This window comes from Dermacentor andersoni, chromosome 10, assembly GCF_023375885.2.
Source record: "Dermacentor andersoni chromosome 10, qqDerAnde1_hic_scaffold, whole genome shotgun sequence".
Classification (NCBI taxonomy): Eukaryota; Metazoa; Arthropoda; class Arachnida; order Ixodida; family Ixodidae; genus Dermacentor; species Dermacentor andersoni.
In genome coordinates this window covers 99615483-99633288 of record NC_092823.1, presented here as the reverse complement: position 1 = coordinate 99633288, position 17806 = coordinate 99615483, and the positions used below count along the sequence as shown (strand labels likewise).

Here is a 17806-nt window from a genome sequence, read left to right as displayed (position 1 = left end):
AAAGCATAGGAAATATATTTGTTGGTTAAAGTGAAATGCAAAAGTGATAGGGTAAATGGAAACGAAAGTGGATGAAAAAGACAACTGGCAGCCTGTGGGAGCTGAACCCACAACCTGCACAATACGATAAAGGAAGTAAATGTCGGGCTAGCTGGTTTTGATTAATCATCAGATAACTTTTCCAGTGTAAGAAACGACAAGGACAACAATTACGCTGTAGCCATGGCAACAGCAGTTCCCATGTCTACATTCTTGGGTATTGAGGTACATATACAAGAGCTAACCCTGGGAGTGTTAGCCAGCGCCACTATGGCCATGGCGACGGATATGGCATATTGTTTTGACTGCTAGCATCATGTATGTGAACTTTAGGAGCAGGCAGCTGCCCAATAAGATTGCAAGACGTTTCCTTCTAGACTAAATAAGTGAATAGGTTCAAACCAATGCAAAATGAACGTACGCCATCCAGCGAAAACGAAGACGCACTCACTTTGAGATCACTTGCAAGTCGCTGACACTGATGTCCTTTGTGTTTGCATTGATTTCCTGGGAAAAATATATTACAACACGCAGTTAAATGACTTGCAATGGAAGCAACATGGAAAACGCAGCCAGTGTGCCAATGTGTGCCAATAAATTTAAAATTTTACAGTTTCGCCCGAAAGGCAAAGCATTGATTGTGATAGAAAATTATTAGACAGCTATACGAAGCCAGCATAGTAGCTCTATTGACTGTATAAGCTTGTAAACATTCGTTTACTAACTAAATTTACAAGCATAGCGTCACACATGTACAGGCAAACATGAGCACATCTAACTCGATGACCACGAACACTCGCTGCCAAAACACTGGCGTGAGCAGCAGCAGCAGCGGCGGCAGCAGCGGCGGCAGCAGCGGCGGCGGCGGCGGCGGCGGCGGCAGCAGCAGCAGCAGCAGCAGGCGAATTGACCTTCGTGCTGTCTCTCGCTTCAATGCAAACCAAGCGGTGAGAACACAGCGCACATGACGCCATCAGCCTTCGGCGTGCCTAGGCTTTGTACCCAACACAGATCATTTTGAAGACGGAGCGTGCACAGCTGCACCGAGCAGCGCCACATGGAGCTGCATGCGTGCGAGATCTTGAACGTGAGATCAAGCCACCATCCTTCTCAGCTCACCCTCGCACACTTTTACTCGCACCCACAGCGTACGCACGCTGCAGCGATGTTATCCCACTTGAACTTTGTACGGAACATCATAGTGATGCTGACGATAATGGCAGAAATTCGCCTAGAGTGTCCCCTTATATAATTGCTGTCACAATAACAGCTTCACATATATATGAAAAATTTCACAAGATTGCATTTTTTCGTCTATGTTGTCTAATAAAGTGCTCCACATTTTTGTTTGCGTGGTTAGAGTGACAAAAATGAAAAAGCTGCCACTGTACACACACCTCACCATTGCCGAGATGAGCTGCTGCAGAGATGTAGACTAATTTCGTAGCCTGTCCAGGAGTAAAAGTCCAGATGAACTAGCCAAGTAATGATGCCTAGTGTTTTATAGAATGATGGTAACCATCATGGTCAGCCTAATTTATGTCCACTGCAAAGAGGCTTTCAACTGCCCGTTTCGCACGAGCTGACACCATCCTATATCTGTAAATTTCCTAACTTCATTACACCACTTAGTTCTGTGCCACCCTCAGGTACACTTCCCTTCCCTTGGCACTCATTCTGCAACTCTAAACACAGCACTGGTTATCATCTCTATGCAGTTCATCACCTGCCCAACTCCACTTTTTCCTTCTTAAACATGAAATGAATACTGTATTGGCTACCCCCGTTTGATCTCTAATCCACATTGCTGTCTTCCTGCGTTGTATTGTTATGCCTGTAATGTTCATTCCTTAAATGATGTGTTGAATGGGGCAGACCGATGCTGCTGTAATGTCCTTACAAAATGTCAGTGATAACAGAGTAGTAGTAGGCACGTAATCTGCCTTTAACATTCTTACTCTATGAGCACAGATTACTGTACAAGAGGCACCAGTGGCTCCTCTACTCCATCTTAAGTAACAGCGGAAAAAGAGATGCAGACAAGAACGAAATAAGCAATGAGATCTACTACTTGTACTCTGCACAGCTAGCCCACAAAGATACAAAGCGGCTTGCACCAAAAGTATAAAATTACACAGATTTTAAGCTCTGCTGGAATCTGTGTTAATGCAAAGAAATTGCTGCACAATGCATGCAATGAAACATTTTGAACATTTCGGTTTGTCTGTACTTCTGCCACTAGCACTCCTAAGAGGCTATCAGAAACAGACCAACGCATATCCTCTAAGCAATGGGTTCTGCACACCACTGCATCTTGAATACAAACCACAACACACCAGTGGAACAAGAACAAGGGAACATCCACAAACATGCATACAGCACTGAACTAGATGCATTATCTGCTGTGTACGAGAGAGATAAGGAATAGAATGCTTCACGTCTCTCAAATGCATGCCTAAGAATGTTTTCGGGGGCACGGCACGGAGCCTGCAATTGAGGGAACGCCTAAGGCCACTTGGAGTATGAGGCAAGGTACGCCAGTGTGGAGAGAATGAGTAAAGGTTCACGTGCACATCGCACCACTGGAGTAGATGCAACAGCTGCTGCATGCAAGAGAGGGTGAATGAGACAACGCTGGGTGTCATGCCCCCAACAGCCTTTGCGGGTACACTCCTTTGTGGAGTGTGCAACTGATACTACCCGAATACCAAGAAAGGAAAGTCGAGCAGTGATCTAAATAGCACTTCACATTAAAGGAATGTCGCAAGTTCGTGCTGAACCTGCTCAATGGCCTCCATGTCGGATGTCGTGAACACTGCTTTCTTCGTCTTGAAAATCTCCAACACGAATGGCCGTCCTGAAGGGAAAACAAAACAAGTACAATAAAAATAAAAGGAAAGAGATTTCATTACAACGAGAAACTAGTACTACAATTACAAATAACTATTACTTATGTAAAAAGTTGGTCTGCTTCTGAGTGGCTTTATTATTTGCTTATTAACTATGTGAGAGCTAGCCGTTTCATACACGTCTATTTTTCTCAGCAATATTGGTGCCTGAGATTTGAAACAGTAGACACACAGAGCCCAGTCAGGCTTTTATTTTCAGAGCATTTTGTAAACCATTAAACAGGACAATAATCATTTTATGCAACCAAGGTCTGCCACGCCACATAGGCATTTCTCATTTAATCATTTTGTTAACCACCCAATCAGCCACTGACCTTTTCATTATATTAAGCTGCTATGCAAAACATGTTATGCAACACCTAAAACAATGTTTGAATATTTTGATTATCCTTAATAGATACATAGGCAACCAGGTGCATAACTGACACAAACAGTGAAACTCAAAGAAAAATTCTTACCTCTTCCAAGCATCCGCACATCAACATCTTCGCGTCCAGATGATGAAAACATAATCTCTGAAAGATTAGGAACAAGAATGAATTATGCCTGTAATACATTTCTGCCTTGTGCACTTGCTGGGCATTTAGTACTATGCCAGTACATACAATACGAACACATGTGGACAGATGTGAGGATGAGAAGACAGCAGCGCTAGGTCCCATCTCTTCCTTACATTTGTCCACCTCTGCTCACACTGTATGTTCTTGCCGTCTCCCACCAACTAGCCTAATGAAATGTGCTAGGTGCAGAACCAGGCGAGCCTTGTACACAACAGTGTGAGAATTGGGCACTAAAATAGGCACCCGAGAGACTTATCTATTTTATGCCTCATACAAACAGCTGTCATCAGTCATGTCACCATCACAAAAAAAAAAGACATGCCAGAGACATGATGAAGCCGATCCAAAACAGCAATGCTGCTGGCCAGAGCTCATTTTGCTCCAGTATTCAGTGAATAAACCCATGGCTAAGCTGAAACTGTGGTAATATATATTAGTTCTTTATATCCACGCATCCATGAATCATTTCTATGCAGGAGTTATATTGCTGCTACACTGCAAACTAGACAGTCGTTTAAATGTTTCAGCAATCGGACATCAAGCCCGTGCGGCACCACCACTGCAAGCAACGATTTTGCATGTGTGAGAGTTACCACCCATGAAAGTTATTCTAGAAACCTGAAAAGCTCATTTTCATTGCTCTAGAGTTTCTAAATGATGTACTGAAATAATTTAGTTCTTTTAGTTACATTGTCTACAGTGTGCTAGTGTAAACCAGCTGTTGATGAAGATATACCACACACACCACGCAGAGGCGAGAGTTCGATGTCAATATCTTCAATATCTTGATATCCATAACTCTATTGTGAACTCCATCCACTCATTACACTATTGACTCTACGGCTATGAAAACTGCTCGTGCAGCAATGCCTACTTTGCTGTTAAGATGATAGACCTTTGGTCTGAAGGTCTTTGAAATAGCCATGTGACACCAGTATTAGGAAACAATTTAAACAACCATAGTTCTGACAATAACAGTCCGTTGCGTTTCAATAAGAGCACTGCTTATAAACACCACAAAAATTCTGCTGCTGGACGTTCTTCTAAACAACTTCGTGGTCAGTCGCTCACTGAGGTTAAACGTACAATGACCTGCATGGTCTACATGGTAGCTCCATTTTGTGTAAATGAACAGGCTAACAATTGGTGAGAAAGCTCTAAATAAGAATTGCTTGCATGTTTAACTGCATAATACCTTCATGGTGATGTTTTGTGCATGAACAAGCAGGACAAAAAAGGCGCTGCTATTACGCAATGGTTTCAGACAATTTGCCCTTGAAAGAGAAAACAAAGTGTGAACTGCTAGCCTGATGCAGCCTGTGGCATCACTGATCTAAGTAAAAAGGCTACATTGCTTTATTTTGGTTCTCCACTCATAGCTAATGCAACATGAAAATGCAACACTAAATCAGTGTAAACTGGTGAATTACTATCTTCAAAGAGCCCCTAAACCACTCTGAGCTCAAAGATTTGTTACATAGCGGCAGCAGTGTCCCAGTATGAAACGAAAATACAGCCACATGATATTCTTGAAACCGTGCCTTAATAGCAAAGTTACAGGGATTTGGTGAACAACTACGCCGCTGCCGCAGTTTCTCGCCCACCTTCGCTACCCTACTCCTTGGCGCTCTCTCCTCCTTGCCATGTACTCTCACCAATGCCATGCAGCACAGTGAAACCTATGGGTTGTGTCAACACGCCAGAAGAAAGGCTCCTCTACAGAACCACCTCTAAGTGCCCTCTGCATGACGCCAGCTGAATGGAAGCATCACAAAAAGCTCAGTGGAGCACATGAGGTGAGACCCCCACCAGTCTCGGAAGACAGAGCCAGCTCTCGTCATGTTGGCCCTACCATCACTCATTGAGAGACCATTCAGCAGCTTCTACGCTGGTGATTTCACGTGCAGCACTCCCCTTCTGAAAAAGGGGCAGTGAAAATTCTAAAGAGGAGCATAGGACTGATCTTTTCTTTTTTAATTTGTGGCTTCCCTGTGATGCGTAGTGTTGCTTTGTTCACGAACAATGGTCATCACTGTGTACTGTATGCAATGTGAGAGTTTATTTAAAATGTGTAAGGACTTTATTTTGATGTGTTTGGCAGGAAAAATTGATTACTATTACCAGAGAAAATTATGGCCAAGTTTCCTTCTCTTGAATTTCATGCCGAAACCTCAGTGCAGTTATGTCTGATGCAGACTTGTACATAACAAGTTACATGTACTAATTACTTGTAATCGATTGCATTTTTTACTCAGTAATGCTCACTGAAACTCTACTACTTTTTTTAGTAATCAATTACACATAATCAGTTACCTTATTGACAAGACAAGCTGTAAGAGACGATGCTGGTGAACTTGAATTAGGTGAGAACTACAGTAGAGCGCCTGTACTCTTGCTAAGCCGCATCGTTACACATGGACATGTTCATACAGGGAAGCCCAGGGGCTCAGTATTTGACTCCTCATCTTATAACGTTCCACCAGATGTTGGCCAACAAATTTAACTGATGTGTGGCGGTAACAGTGGCCACTGTGCACATTATTGCAACGAAACCACAGAACGAGGGTTTTGATCAGTTTCTCACTGGCTCTACACCTGGAGGGCCTTCTCTGAGGCCCAGCAATTATGACGCACTGTGCTTCATAGACGACCCAGATGGCAAGCATTGCAGCATTGAGGTGCCACAATCTTCTGTGCATGATGTTCATACATTAAAGCCCTGGCCTTCCGTCCAGAGCGCACATCGAACATGTTTTTGCAGTCGGTGCTGATGTCTTCACAACTAGGGAAGATAGCCTACAAAAATTTTGAACAGCAACTGTGAAGGTAAGCAATGTGTGCATGCAGAGGACAGCATGCAGGGGACGCACTGAACGTGTAGGCCAGCTCGTTATACAGAAGAACGTCTTCGATACGATCCCATTTTGTATGATTTCCTGGCACCAGCGTTCCCAATCAAGAACGCAAGAAATGACCGAATACAGTTAAGCTTCCTTTTTCACTGGTTAATATGTTTTCAGAAAACATTATCTTTCGGCACCAACATTTAGAATGTTGCCAAACAATCATATGATATGTTTTCCAGCCGTTAGATCCCATGCAAACAAGAAAAGGTAAAAAGGCATGCGCGATGTAGAGCAGCATGCGCCCACCCGTGTCACGTGAAAGTGGTGCCCCGCACTCGATTTCCCATTCTGGTACCAGAAAATCTCCTTGTAAGTCATCGCACGTTGCTCTTCACAGCTATTGCTGCCAACGCATTGCAATAAGCATTTTAACCTATCTGTTTAACAGCGTGTCTGGCATAGGAAGCATAGTGCACGTCTTTAATAGGCGATAACCCAAACGTGCTGCTGTTTCCTGCAACAGGCTGCACAAAGTGAGTGTCATGTTTTACTATTGTTTTGCTATTTGAGAAGAGCAACTCATTAAGACAGGTTAAAAATACCCAGCACTGGTCTTTAGTGTCTCTTAACTGCTTAAGGCCATGAACTACCCACACCCCCATTCAAACGTTTCAGTTCAAGTATCACATGGCCATCACTTTAAATCTGTAAAACAAATAATCCCCAGCTTTGCCTCTTGAGAAGCTGACAGAGCAACAATGGCAGCCTGTTGGACTTACTTTCATTTGGGATGTGCTTCGTGACCACATCGGTGATCAGTTCTTGTACCGATGCTTCCATGATTCTCTTGCCGTTAAGAATCCAGGGTGTCTGGCTCAGGGTGCGTGAGTACTTGCAATAACGACCTGTACGTTTTGCGACGTCATCAGTGATGCAGATCTACATTTTTTCATCAAAGCAAGTACACTGCAAGGCAATGGTGCTCGCTGTGGTGCTTAGCTGATAACCACATAGGGTTATCACCTACAGTTTGAATGTGAACCTACAGTATGGTCCACTTTTACAAGGAACACTTAATTACTAGTAACCAAACCAGCATAGCCTGAATTATCAAATTCGTAAGGAAACAAGTGCTTGATGTAATGCATTAGGTTAGCATATACAGCAGACTTCCGTTAATTTTACTCCAGTTAATTCAATATCTTGGTTAATTCAATCTCGATTGAAAGTTCCAGCCAGCGCTCATACATTTTTATACCTCAAAACTTTCATTATTTTCACCCTAAAATAGCCTTTCGCCAGATAATTTGAACTTAACCTGACAGCAGCACACATCTGACCTCAATGGTGACCTTAACAGTGACCGCTTTACTGGCAGCATCTGTCTTGGTGGAACTCAAAAGGGCAGTTAATGCATCGAACAGATGTCATCCCCTACTGAAAATGCCTATCTTTGGCCTGCTCTAGGTACATTTTCAAGCGAAAATGGTTGCTCACAATGAATGGTTACAGTAGTCCCGATTCTAATGCACACTTTTATTCCAAGAAAGGTCCAAAACTTGTCTTCGTGGTGCAATAGTATACAAAACCAAAACTGTGTTTGTGGCATTCGCAACAGCCTGCTGTCAGAGCCAGCCAAGCCAGCTTCATTGCCACTGCCATCACAAGATTGAGACAGTAGCAGCTGCATAGACTGATGATGGCATCGTGCCACTTTCAGTCTTCAATTATGAAAGCTCATTCAAAAGATACATTATTTTGCATGTTAAGCTTGGCGTTCAGGAGAACTGAATGTGTTGTAGGACGAATCAGTAAAGTGGTCAGTCTAGGCATGGGCCATCATCTCGTTTGCGATTGTTGCAGTTCATAGACAGCAATAAAGTGTTGTCTGATAATTATGACGAGAAAAATTACTTGAAGTAAACTTACAGTCAGTGAAAGCAAATTTCACAGGTTCCATCGTTTTCTCTTTGCCAGAATAGGAGGCACGCTACATTTTCTTGCTAAATAACCAGGCGCACATTAGGTTTCTACTTTGTTTTGGAACTATGTCATTTCTATGTTGATTTTCTACTTTAAACGGATGAGTGCAGTTCCATTCTGAGGCATGTTGGAATCAGGCAAAAGCTGCCCAATCAATAAGTGGTGTGTTTTGACATTTTTCCTGCCTATTGTTTAATCAACCCACTAGACAATTTTATCAATTTCATCAAGCCCATCAGGGTGGAAATAACAGAAGCTGACTGTAAGAGAAGATTAAATTTTTTGAACTCCCTAGGGGCCGCGAGAACGTCCGAAAAATGGGACAGTCTGAAAAAAATGAATGCATGCCTTTTACTGCCCCCTTAGGCTCAAAGCGCCACAGGCACTTCCGAAATAGATCTGAAGGCATGCCAGTACACTTATGAGGAGTATCGGGGCTCGTACTGTAACAGAAGATGGCGGGTACACGCGTATATATTTAAGGAATGCATACGGTGTCCTGTAATAGAGGTCCATGTTTAATTTTGGTATGCTTCCCCGCAATACATTGCATTTGCTTGACTGCGTAACACTGCTGTATGGCGGCGAGGCTGACTTTAGGTAGCGGCATTATGCAACATTTGACCCTTGCTGCGCTTCGAAGTCATCGGCGAGGATGGCACAGGCAGAGTCGGCGCCACTAATGACAGCGGCGAATCATTTGAATAAAAACACGGCACCGAACCGCAGGACACTTGGTAGTGAACGTCGAAGCAGCTAGGCCTAGAGTTGCCGCGGTGGTGTCTATGGCTGCCAGTGGATCGGCGTACGAGAGCGCTGGTTCTAGACTGCGAGATAATCAAAATGGCGGTGTTAGCCTCGATCGTTGCCCTTCCGGATTTGTGGTCACGGCAATATCGGATGATCAGACGTTGAAGGGTATCGGCGTCTAAAATTTCGGACGCCCTTACATATTGGCTTTAAGGGGTATGTGGCCGAGCAGCGAAGGCGTCCGAATTATCGGGCATGTCCGAAAAATCGGTCCAAAGGTCTTCATGTCTAAACTGAGCTGTAATCGGTCTCGAAATACTAATTTGACATTCCCATTTAACAGTAGACCACACTATATGCCGCAAAAACCAGACAAGCGGTTGTTCTCATGATGTGCAGCATGTGAGTAACGATTTTTGCCTGCTCTGGCTTGATCATTGTACAAGGCCGCTTCACTGTCGGTGCCCATACTGTCTGCTCCTGCAAGCGTCCATGACTGAAAGTGTAGGCCTGTGCACAAAAATCATGACTCAAAACAAACACAGGCTGAAGACTAGTGCCCTATTCTTGGAGCAGGCACTCAGACCTTGCTGATAGTGCCAGTGGCTCCCAGTACAAAGCACTGAGAATAATGTCAACCATGGACTTGCATGTTCCCATCAACAGACCTGAGTTCTGCATGTGTCCGTTGCAGTGCAGTTTTCCTATATGTCGACACTGAATCATCATTTCACACATAGGTACCAGGCTAATTATGGGGTCACATATGTAGTATAATCAAATACTAATTGCAAAAGCATATTTCCTCATATTTTGAGAACGATAGAGCTCAATTGCCAGCATCGCAGAAATGATAATAGGATAATAACCACACTACAGACAATTTTGTATGTAAATTGTTTAGATAAAGAGGAAGAAAGAAAAAAATCTGTCTATATTACATTAGGAATAAGATGTGCTGAGCTAGTTAGTATGGGTTCATGTTGATAACTAAGCACTGCTTACCAATGAAAGTCAAAGAAAGGAACATGCTGACAGGAGTTCTGATTAGTCAGCACTCATGTCAGCGTGTCCCTTTTTCATCTGTTAATTAATTGTCCACATCAAGCAATATTGATAAGCAGATATATATATATATATATATACACATGTGTGTGTGTTGAAATTTGCATGTTATTCCCAGCAAATAAGTAGGTGACTCACGTGCACATCTATGCATATTTATACAGACTAACACACTTTCAAGTTAGATTGGTGATTTGCAAGTACCAAATTTCCAACTCCTTTAAACAAATGGGATGCAGTCACACAATTAAAAAGTGCAGCCTATACTTATCAGGAAAAGCATCCTGACTATGTCTGCCATCTTGGTTCATCTGAGGCATCTCCTATCCTCAGCAGACCCTGTGTCCATGCCCGTGGACATCACTTTCAACGTTAAACCAGAAATGGTAATGTATAATAAGCTACATGCAAGCAAGATCACAAATCATGTGTGCACCAATTTTGTTGCCACCGGTTTTGGGGAAAATTGATACCTTGTGTGAGATGTAGAGCTGCATTGTCACTGGTGACAGAAAATTAATGTGTAGTACATTTCAAATGCCACCAGATGATGCAGCAATTCAGGATGAAAAGTGAAGGTGAGGAACCACCGTTCGTGCTGTTAAGTCTACATCTATACGTTTAGGAAAACAAAATAAGCTTTTATCTGAACGAACAGGAGAAATGGCCTTTCTATCTACCCATATGGAGGTAATGATGCGAGCAAGTGCCCATGCAATGTGACCAAGCAAGCAGTCAACGTTTAATTTTTCGGACGTTTTTTTGGTGCCTAGGGAGTGCGAAAAATAGGGCAGTTCGAAAAAAAAATTGCCTACCTTTAACTGCCCTCAAAGGCTCAAATCGCGACAGCCCCACATGAAATAGCTGTAAAGGTCTGCCAGTACAATTATTACACGTCTCGGTTCTCTACTGTGGCAGGAGACAGCAGATGCACACGTGTATAATTAAGGAACACATTTGATGTCCCATGACAGTGGCCCATTTTTTGCACTGGTGGTATGCTTCACCACAAGCATTGTATATGCTTGACCACAAAACACTACTGTATTGTGGCGAAGCTGACTTTAGGCAACATTATGCAATGCTTTAGACCCTTGCCATGCTTTCAGCACTTCGACGCTATCGGTTAGGATGAAGAAGATTGCCAGCAGCAGCAAATTCTTTAAATGAAAACCACTGTACCAAACAGCAGGAAGCTTGACAGTGAACGTCGAAGCACCTAGGTCTAATGACAGCACAGAACAACTACTATGACTGCCAGCGAATCAATGTGCCAGAGCACTGGTTCGAGGCTGTGAGATAATCAAAATGGCATCGGTGGTGGCTTCAGTCAATGTCATATTGGACCTGTGGCCATGACCAAAAAGTCCAAAAAATCGGACAGCGACGGGTTTCGTCTTTCAAAATTTCAGACGTATTCATACATTGGCATTACGGGCTATGTGGCAATGCCCTGAAGGCGTCCGAGTTGCCAGGCTTGTTCAAAAAATTGGGCATCTAGGAAATTCGATCATTGAATGCACAATTTTACAGAATCATAACAGACTGGTTGACATTAAGAACAGGCTATAAAAGGTGTTGCATCATTAGGATTTTGTAGGGTCTCAGGATGCTATAGGCAATGAAGATCACCAGCAGCCGACTCAAGCAAGTACCTAGATCTACTCAGTCCAACACACCTGCAAGGTAGATAGGTGAGTGGACGCATGATACTTCCACCTTTGGCTCCACTTTTGAGAGTCTGTCTGGTGGGCATTTGTACAACCTGCAATGACACAAGACATTTATTGCCTACAACTACTCTATGTGTCATTTCCATGGAAACAGAACATCACAGCATGCAACAGGGACATAATTTGCAAACCTTAAAGCCAGAAAACAGATTAAAAAAGTGCAAGAAAAAACGTAAAATATGTAACTCAGATAGTTAATATTACCAGCCCCTGAAGCGGTGCTCAATTTAACGGTCAGGAGAACAGGTCTGCCAATATCTCACTAGAAATTTCTAACAGCAGGCACCACCACATTTATCTGCCTAAAACCCATATCTAAAATTGAATCTTTGCAGGGCATGGGTCTCACAAGCGTCAGGTTTAGGCGATTTTCTGTTAACATCACAACTGCTACACAGAACAGACATTTCCACTGTTTACATACTGATGACGCAACACATTCTTTGTAGACTTGTAAACAGGCACAGCTGCGGGTGAATCCTGTACTCTTGCTAGTGTTCTTGAGCAAGTACTCATGCAAGCTCAGAACAGTCTTGACATGAATTAAGGCAGTGCCCTTAAAGCTCTCATTAGAAAAGTCTGTAATTACAGGAAACCCTGGCACTGTGTGTTTGAAAACCATGCACAAAAATCTGCATCATCAGAGTGAAATAATGAAACAGAATGCTACTGACTTTCTAAAGTCGTCGTCCGAGATCTTCCGAAGTGCATCCAGCACGGCACTACGCGTGAATATCTCACGGCACTGGTGCTGCCCACAGAGAGAGGAAAAAGAAAGTAATTAACAGTGAGAACTAATCAAAATGGTTGCCTCTCTTGATTCAACCAGCTAATAGCAGTAAAGAACGAGTCATAATTCACCTTTCTCTGCTTTCGGTTTGGAAAGCATTCAGGAAACTTTTTCAACCTGCAGAAGAACAGGGTCCAAAGTCACAAAAGTTTTCTATTTGCAACTACATTTTGCTATTGGCTGACCACCTCTGCTAATATAATATGTCCAACATTCTGACTGGCTGACACCTGTTCTTGCTAAAACTTCCAGCATAAGAACTTTTTTGTGAATACAGTCAAACCTCGTAGTGATGTTGCATCTGACAAAAAAATACCTTCGTTATATTTTACACTTGCTAAAAGCATCGGTGAGAAAAAAAACAATCAATTCTATGTGAAAGAAACAAAAGCAAGATGCCTGAAACAGGTCACCAAACGATTTCCTGTAGATGTTAAATGGCCCATCGATAGCTAGTGGTACAGAAAGAATAAATATATGCACTTTGTGTGGTAGCTGATAATTAATGTCCAAAACAAGGTGCCCATAATGTGCTTCTGGCGCATGCAGCCAGCAATAGCATAGCCTTCAAGATCAATTTTTCTTACTCCAAGGGAGGCATCACTGGGGGCCGGGTTTGGACACTACCTAAGCACAATCGCGCGATCAGTGTGATCAGACAAAATCAGCATGATGCTTTGCTATCTGCAGTCGAACCGATCCAAGCCATTGGCTAAAGCACGCAGGGATGCTTTAGCCAAATGTGCCTAATCAAGTTGCTTGTGTTAATGCTGTCTGATTTTTCAGACAGACACAGAGGGGGCTGCATGATGACCAAAACTATGCTCCTACAGCCATCAATATAGCCTGTGTGTGCGACCTCACACTCGAATGCCGACGACGTCTTATTGCTTATTGAAATAAAGCCTGGCCAACCCAATTCTATATTTACTTTGTTATATCCAATAATTTGCTTTATTCATGTTCATTATACCGAGGTTAGATAGTACAAGTCTAGGTATGAATGTCTATCCAATGAAGCACAGCCACACGAGCAAAACTTTCTCTCCCATGTAAAAGACAGCATTAAATTAAACAGGCCTTCATCCTGTAATGGATATAAACAGGCTGATTGATGATGAGAATGAGATGAGTCTGCTGGAAACATTAAGTGGACAGTCCTAAGCCTGTCCTACAAAACTAATATCTGCAGCTAATGCTAGCTTGATGCATGCAGAATCGGTGAACGTACAAAAAGCCACACTCTTCCTCGGCGTTTGGCGACGGGAGTGTCACTGAAACCTGGAAGCCACTCGTCGCAGAAAACTCAACGCCAAAGTGGTCGGCGAACATTGGTCCAACTATGTACTTCCACACTTCCTTCGCACTGACAAAGTCAATGTTGCCACACTCTTTGAAGGATTCCCTGCAGGCATGGAAAAAGATGCAGTAAAGAGTACCAGATAAGAGGCACCACCTAAAACAACAAGCTGCTTCTCTGGGAAGCTAAAGAGAAAATGACCATAAGTTAGGGGTGCATGAGTATTAAAAAATTTGGAGACAAAACGAATAGTCTGTGCTATTTGTTTTGTATTTGATACGAGAATCCACAATTTGATGGCCGAGACAAACGAGTGCAACAAAAGACGATGGACAAGAAGAAATTGGCAGGACAGAGTGCTATGTTTCTGCTTGCTCATTGTCTGTTGCACATAAATTTGTACCAGCCTTTCGAAGTGCACCAAATAGCCTAATTTTCTTCAATCACTACTTAAACTGGTGGCAACTCTGATCATTTATGAATTCAAATGTACATAAAATGTACTGTATTTACCCAATTTTATAGTGCACCCAATTTATAAAAAAAATATAGCTTACTCCACATGTTCGTTAACAGAAAAGACAAGCAAGCAGAATTTACCATTACAGAAGGCAAACTTTCTCTTCATCATACATTTCTATGGGCCCAAAATTCTGTTATTTCAACTTTAGAATTGGTCTTCGCCGAATAATTTAAGCTTGACTGGTCAGCTTTGCCGCGATGCAGCTGTGTTATGTGGTGAATGCAATTGTTACAGTATACCCAATTTATTGCGGTGAAGGATACCTGACCAAGGCGGCGGTCAGACCAGTAACACAGCAGAGGGTGCTAAGAATTTCTTTACCTGGACAGGCCGCCAATGGAAACTGACCCTAGCAACCTTTAACACCTGAACTCTGTTGAGTGAGGCTAGCTTAGCAGGACTCTCTGAGGAACTACCTGACATTGTTTGGGATATCACTGGACTTAGTGAGATTAGAAAAACTAGTGAGGCTTATACAGTGCTGACAAATGGCCACATCCTCTGCTATAGAGGACTACCAGATAAGAAGTGGTTCAGAGTAGGATTCCTAATCCATAAGGACATAGCGGGCAACATTGACGAATTCTACAGCCTTAATGACAGGGTAGCAGTAGTCGTAATAAAACCTAATAAGAGGTATAGATTTAAGGTAGTACAAGCCTAGGCTCCAGCATCCAGTTGCGATGATGATGAAGTAGATGAGTTTTATGAAGATGTTGAATTAGCGATAAGAAAAGTGCAAACTCGGTATACTGTTGTAATGGGTGACTTCAATGCAAAAGTAGGGAAAAAGCAAGCTGTTGAACAGGCAATGGGCAACTACTGCATCTATTCTAAGAACACTAGAGGAGAGAATCTGGTAGAATTTGCAGAAAGGAATAAGCTGCGCATAATGAACACCTTTTTCAAGAAGCGTAGCAATCAATGGTGAATCGATGGTGAATATCTCAGCAACCTTCGGTTTGCAGATGACATTGTTCTATTCAGAAACACTGCAGACGAGGTACAAATGATTGAGGACCTTAACAGAGAGAGTGTAAGAGTGGGGTTGAAGATTAATATGCAGAAGACAAAGATAATGATCAACAGCCGGGCAAGGAAACAAGAGTTCAGGATTGCCAGTCAGCCTCTAGAGTCTGTGTGTGAAGGATATTGTTTACCTAGGTCAATTAATCACAGGGAACCCTGATCATGAGAAGGAAATTCACAGAAGAATAAAAATGGGTTGGAGAGCATATGGCAGACATTGTCAGCTCCTGACTGGAAGCTTACCATTATCATTGAAAAGCAAGGCGTACAATCAGTGCATTTTGCTGGTGTTGACATATGGGGCAGAAACTTGGAGACTGACAAAAAAAGCTCTAGAACAAGTTAAGGACCGCGCAAAGAGCGATGGAACGAAGAATGCTAGGCATATGTTAAGAGACAGACAGAGAGCAGTTTGGCTCAGAGAGCAAACGGGTATAGCCGATATTCTAATTGACATTAAGAGAAAGAAATGGAGCTGGGCAGGTCATGTAATGCGCAGGTTAGATAACCGTTGGACCATTAGGGTTACAGAATGGGCAACAAAAGAAGCAAAGCGCAGTCGAGGACGACAGAAGACTAGGTGGGGCAATGAAATTAGGAAATTCGCAGGCACTAGTAGGAATCGGCTGGCACAGGACAGGGATAATTGGAGAGCACAGGGAGAGGCCTTCGTCCTGCAGTGGACATAATATAGGCTGAAGATGATGATGATGGATACCAAGAATGGAAAGGGGCCATGGTCACGAGACATAGTATGTGTTTCTTTATACAGGCGCGCACGCGCCGTCTCTGTTCCCGATACAAACACCTTGACACCTAATAAGCATACTGGCAGCAATTCAGAGCTGTTTGTGACATTGCTGTGGCGATCTGAGCTCTCGCTTTGCCTGTCATGCGTGTCTCATATATGAGACCGTTAACAGGGCCTAGTAAGCATTCTTAAATTATATGTGTGCACACGCTCTATGCACTATGAAGCAGAGAAAAGCCATCTTTGTTTTGGGAAGGCGGTAAGACGAAAAAGCTCTGAAAATCGACGGGATGCGCTCAAAGCCAACAAGAGAGTGGGGGTCTATGTAAAACTCTGAGGACCTGCCAGTAAATTTATTAGGCGCCTCAGTGCTCATACTGTGACTTGAGACAGCGCATGTTCGCGAGTAAATTAAGGAACACGTGCTATGTCCCCCGCAACAGTTTGTCTTCTCCCCCCCCCCCCGCCCTCAGCTTTGTGTATGCTGCCCCATATAACACAACTGTACTGTGCCAAAGCTAACTTTACAGGCAAACACTGCCACTTGAATTAACGGTGTGTTTCAGCGTTTTATCCGCCCTTTGTTTAATTCGACCTGCCGAATAATTCCACCAGTTTCGTCGACCCCGTCAGGATTGAATTAACGGAAGTCAACTGTACTACTATCACTTTCACGCGATTTTATGCGACTCTGCACCGGACTTGTTGAAGTATGTGGCCGACAACGTTCCTGACACTGTGCGCAGATAGCGCGCATGGCGCATCGCCAGAAATGCTAGTGACCGTATATGCTGACGCATCTGGTAATGAGCAGTGCGAAATTTTGCGGAAGTGTTGGTATCTCCAACAAAAGTGATAGCCAGAGAATGCCACTCCAGGTCATAGCTGAGCACAAAATGAACCTACAGTAACCTTCACAAAAACATGCTTCGTTGCCATCGATGATGCTGCCTCTGACGGTAGGCTGTTGCCAATGTCTCGAGTGCAATTTTGGTTTCCTATCCGACTGTGACGAGCAGGCGATTTTCAGACCCATTTTCTCGGAGTGTGCGTTGAATTCGGGTAAAAACAGTAAGAACAATATCCTTGGACATGGAAATGAGTGGAATGACCTTTGTTTCACTCAGTGAAAAACCTTGAATAGCTAAAGTATAGGAATTAAATTTTGATTCAGGGCATTAATGTTTTCCTTTTTTACAAAAGCTGCCAGAAATCAGTAAATATTAAAAAAATAAACTGAAATCAGAATGTTTCCAAAAAGCAATAATGCCAAAAGTGCTCACCGAAATTTTTCTTTCAGGTGCATCACCATGGCATGCTGGAATCATATAAAGAAAGTCTTGAATAAGCACAGGCACTTCTTTACGTAATCTTTGTTTTAAGAAGTACTGTACAGCCCCCTGTACTCCCTGTACAGACTTCTCCTTTGGCTGTGATAAAACATCAATAGTAAATATTAGCTCGACCAACAAAAGTAGCTGACAAACCTGCTCAGCATCGCTTCCTCTTGAATCTGTATGTAGCTTAA

At 43.0% G+C, this 17806-nt stretch overlaps 1 protein-coding gene across 1 annotated transcript in view; it reads right to left on the bottom strand.

Moving 5' to 3' along the window:
• The window catches only part of Pus10 (Pseudouridine synthase 10), a 35422-nt gene that overhangs the window by 12288 nt on the left and 5328 nt on the right, over positions 1-17806 (bottom strand). The window contains exons 4-12 of the mRNA XM_050191822.2: positions 17562-17596; positions 13907-14080; positions 12747-12792; positions 12560-12636; positions 11832-11917; positions 7134-7259; positions 3407-3463; positions 2820-2896; positions 491-546 (exon numbers count right to left, since the gene is read on the bottom strand). Of these exons, the coding sequence (XP_050047779.1) occupies positions 491-546; positions 2820-2896; positions 3407-3463; positions 7134-7259; positions 11832-11917; positions 12560-12636; positions 12747-12792; positions 13907-14080; positions 17562-17596 (734 nt within the window). The remainder of the gene's footprint in view (positions 1-490; positions 547-2819; positions 2897-3406; positions 3464-7133; positions 7260-11831; positions 11918-12559; positions 12637-12746; positions 12793-13906; positions 14081-17561; positions 17597-17806) is intronic.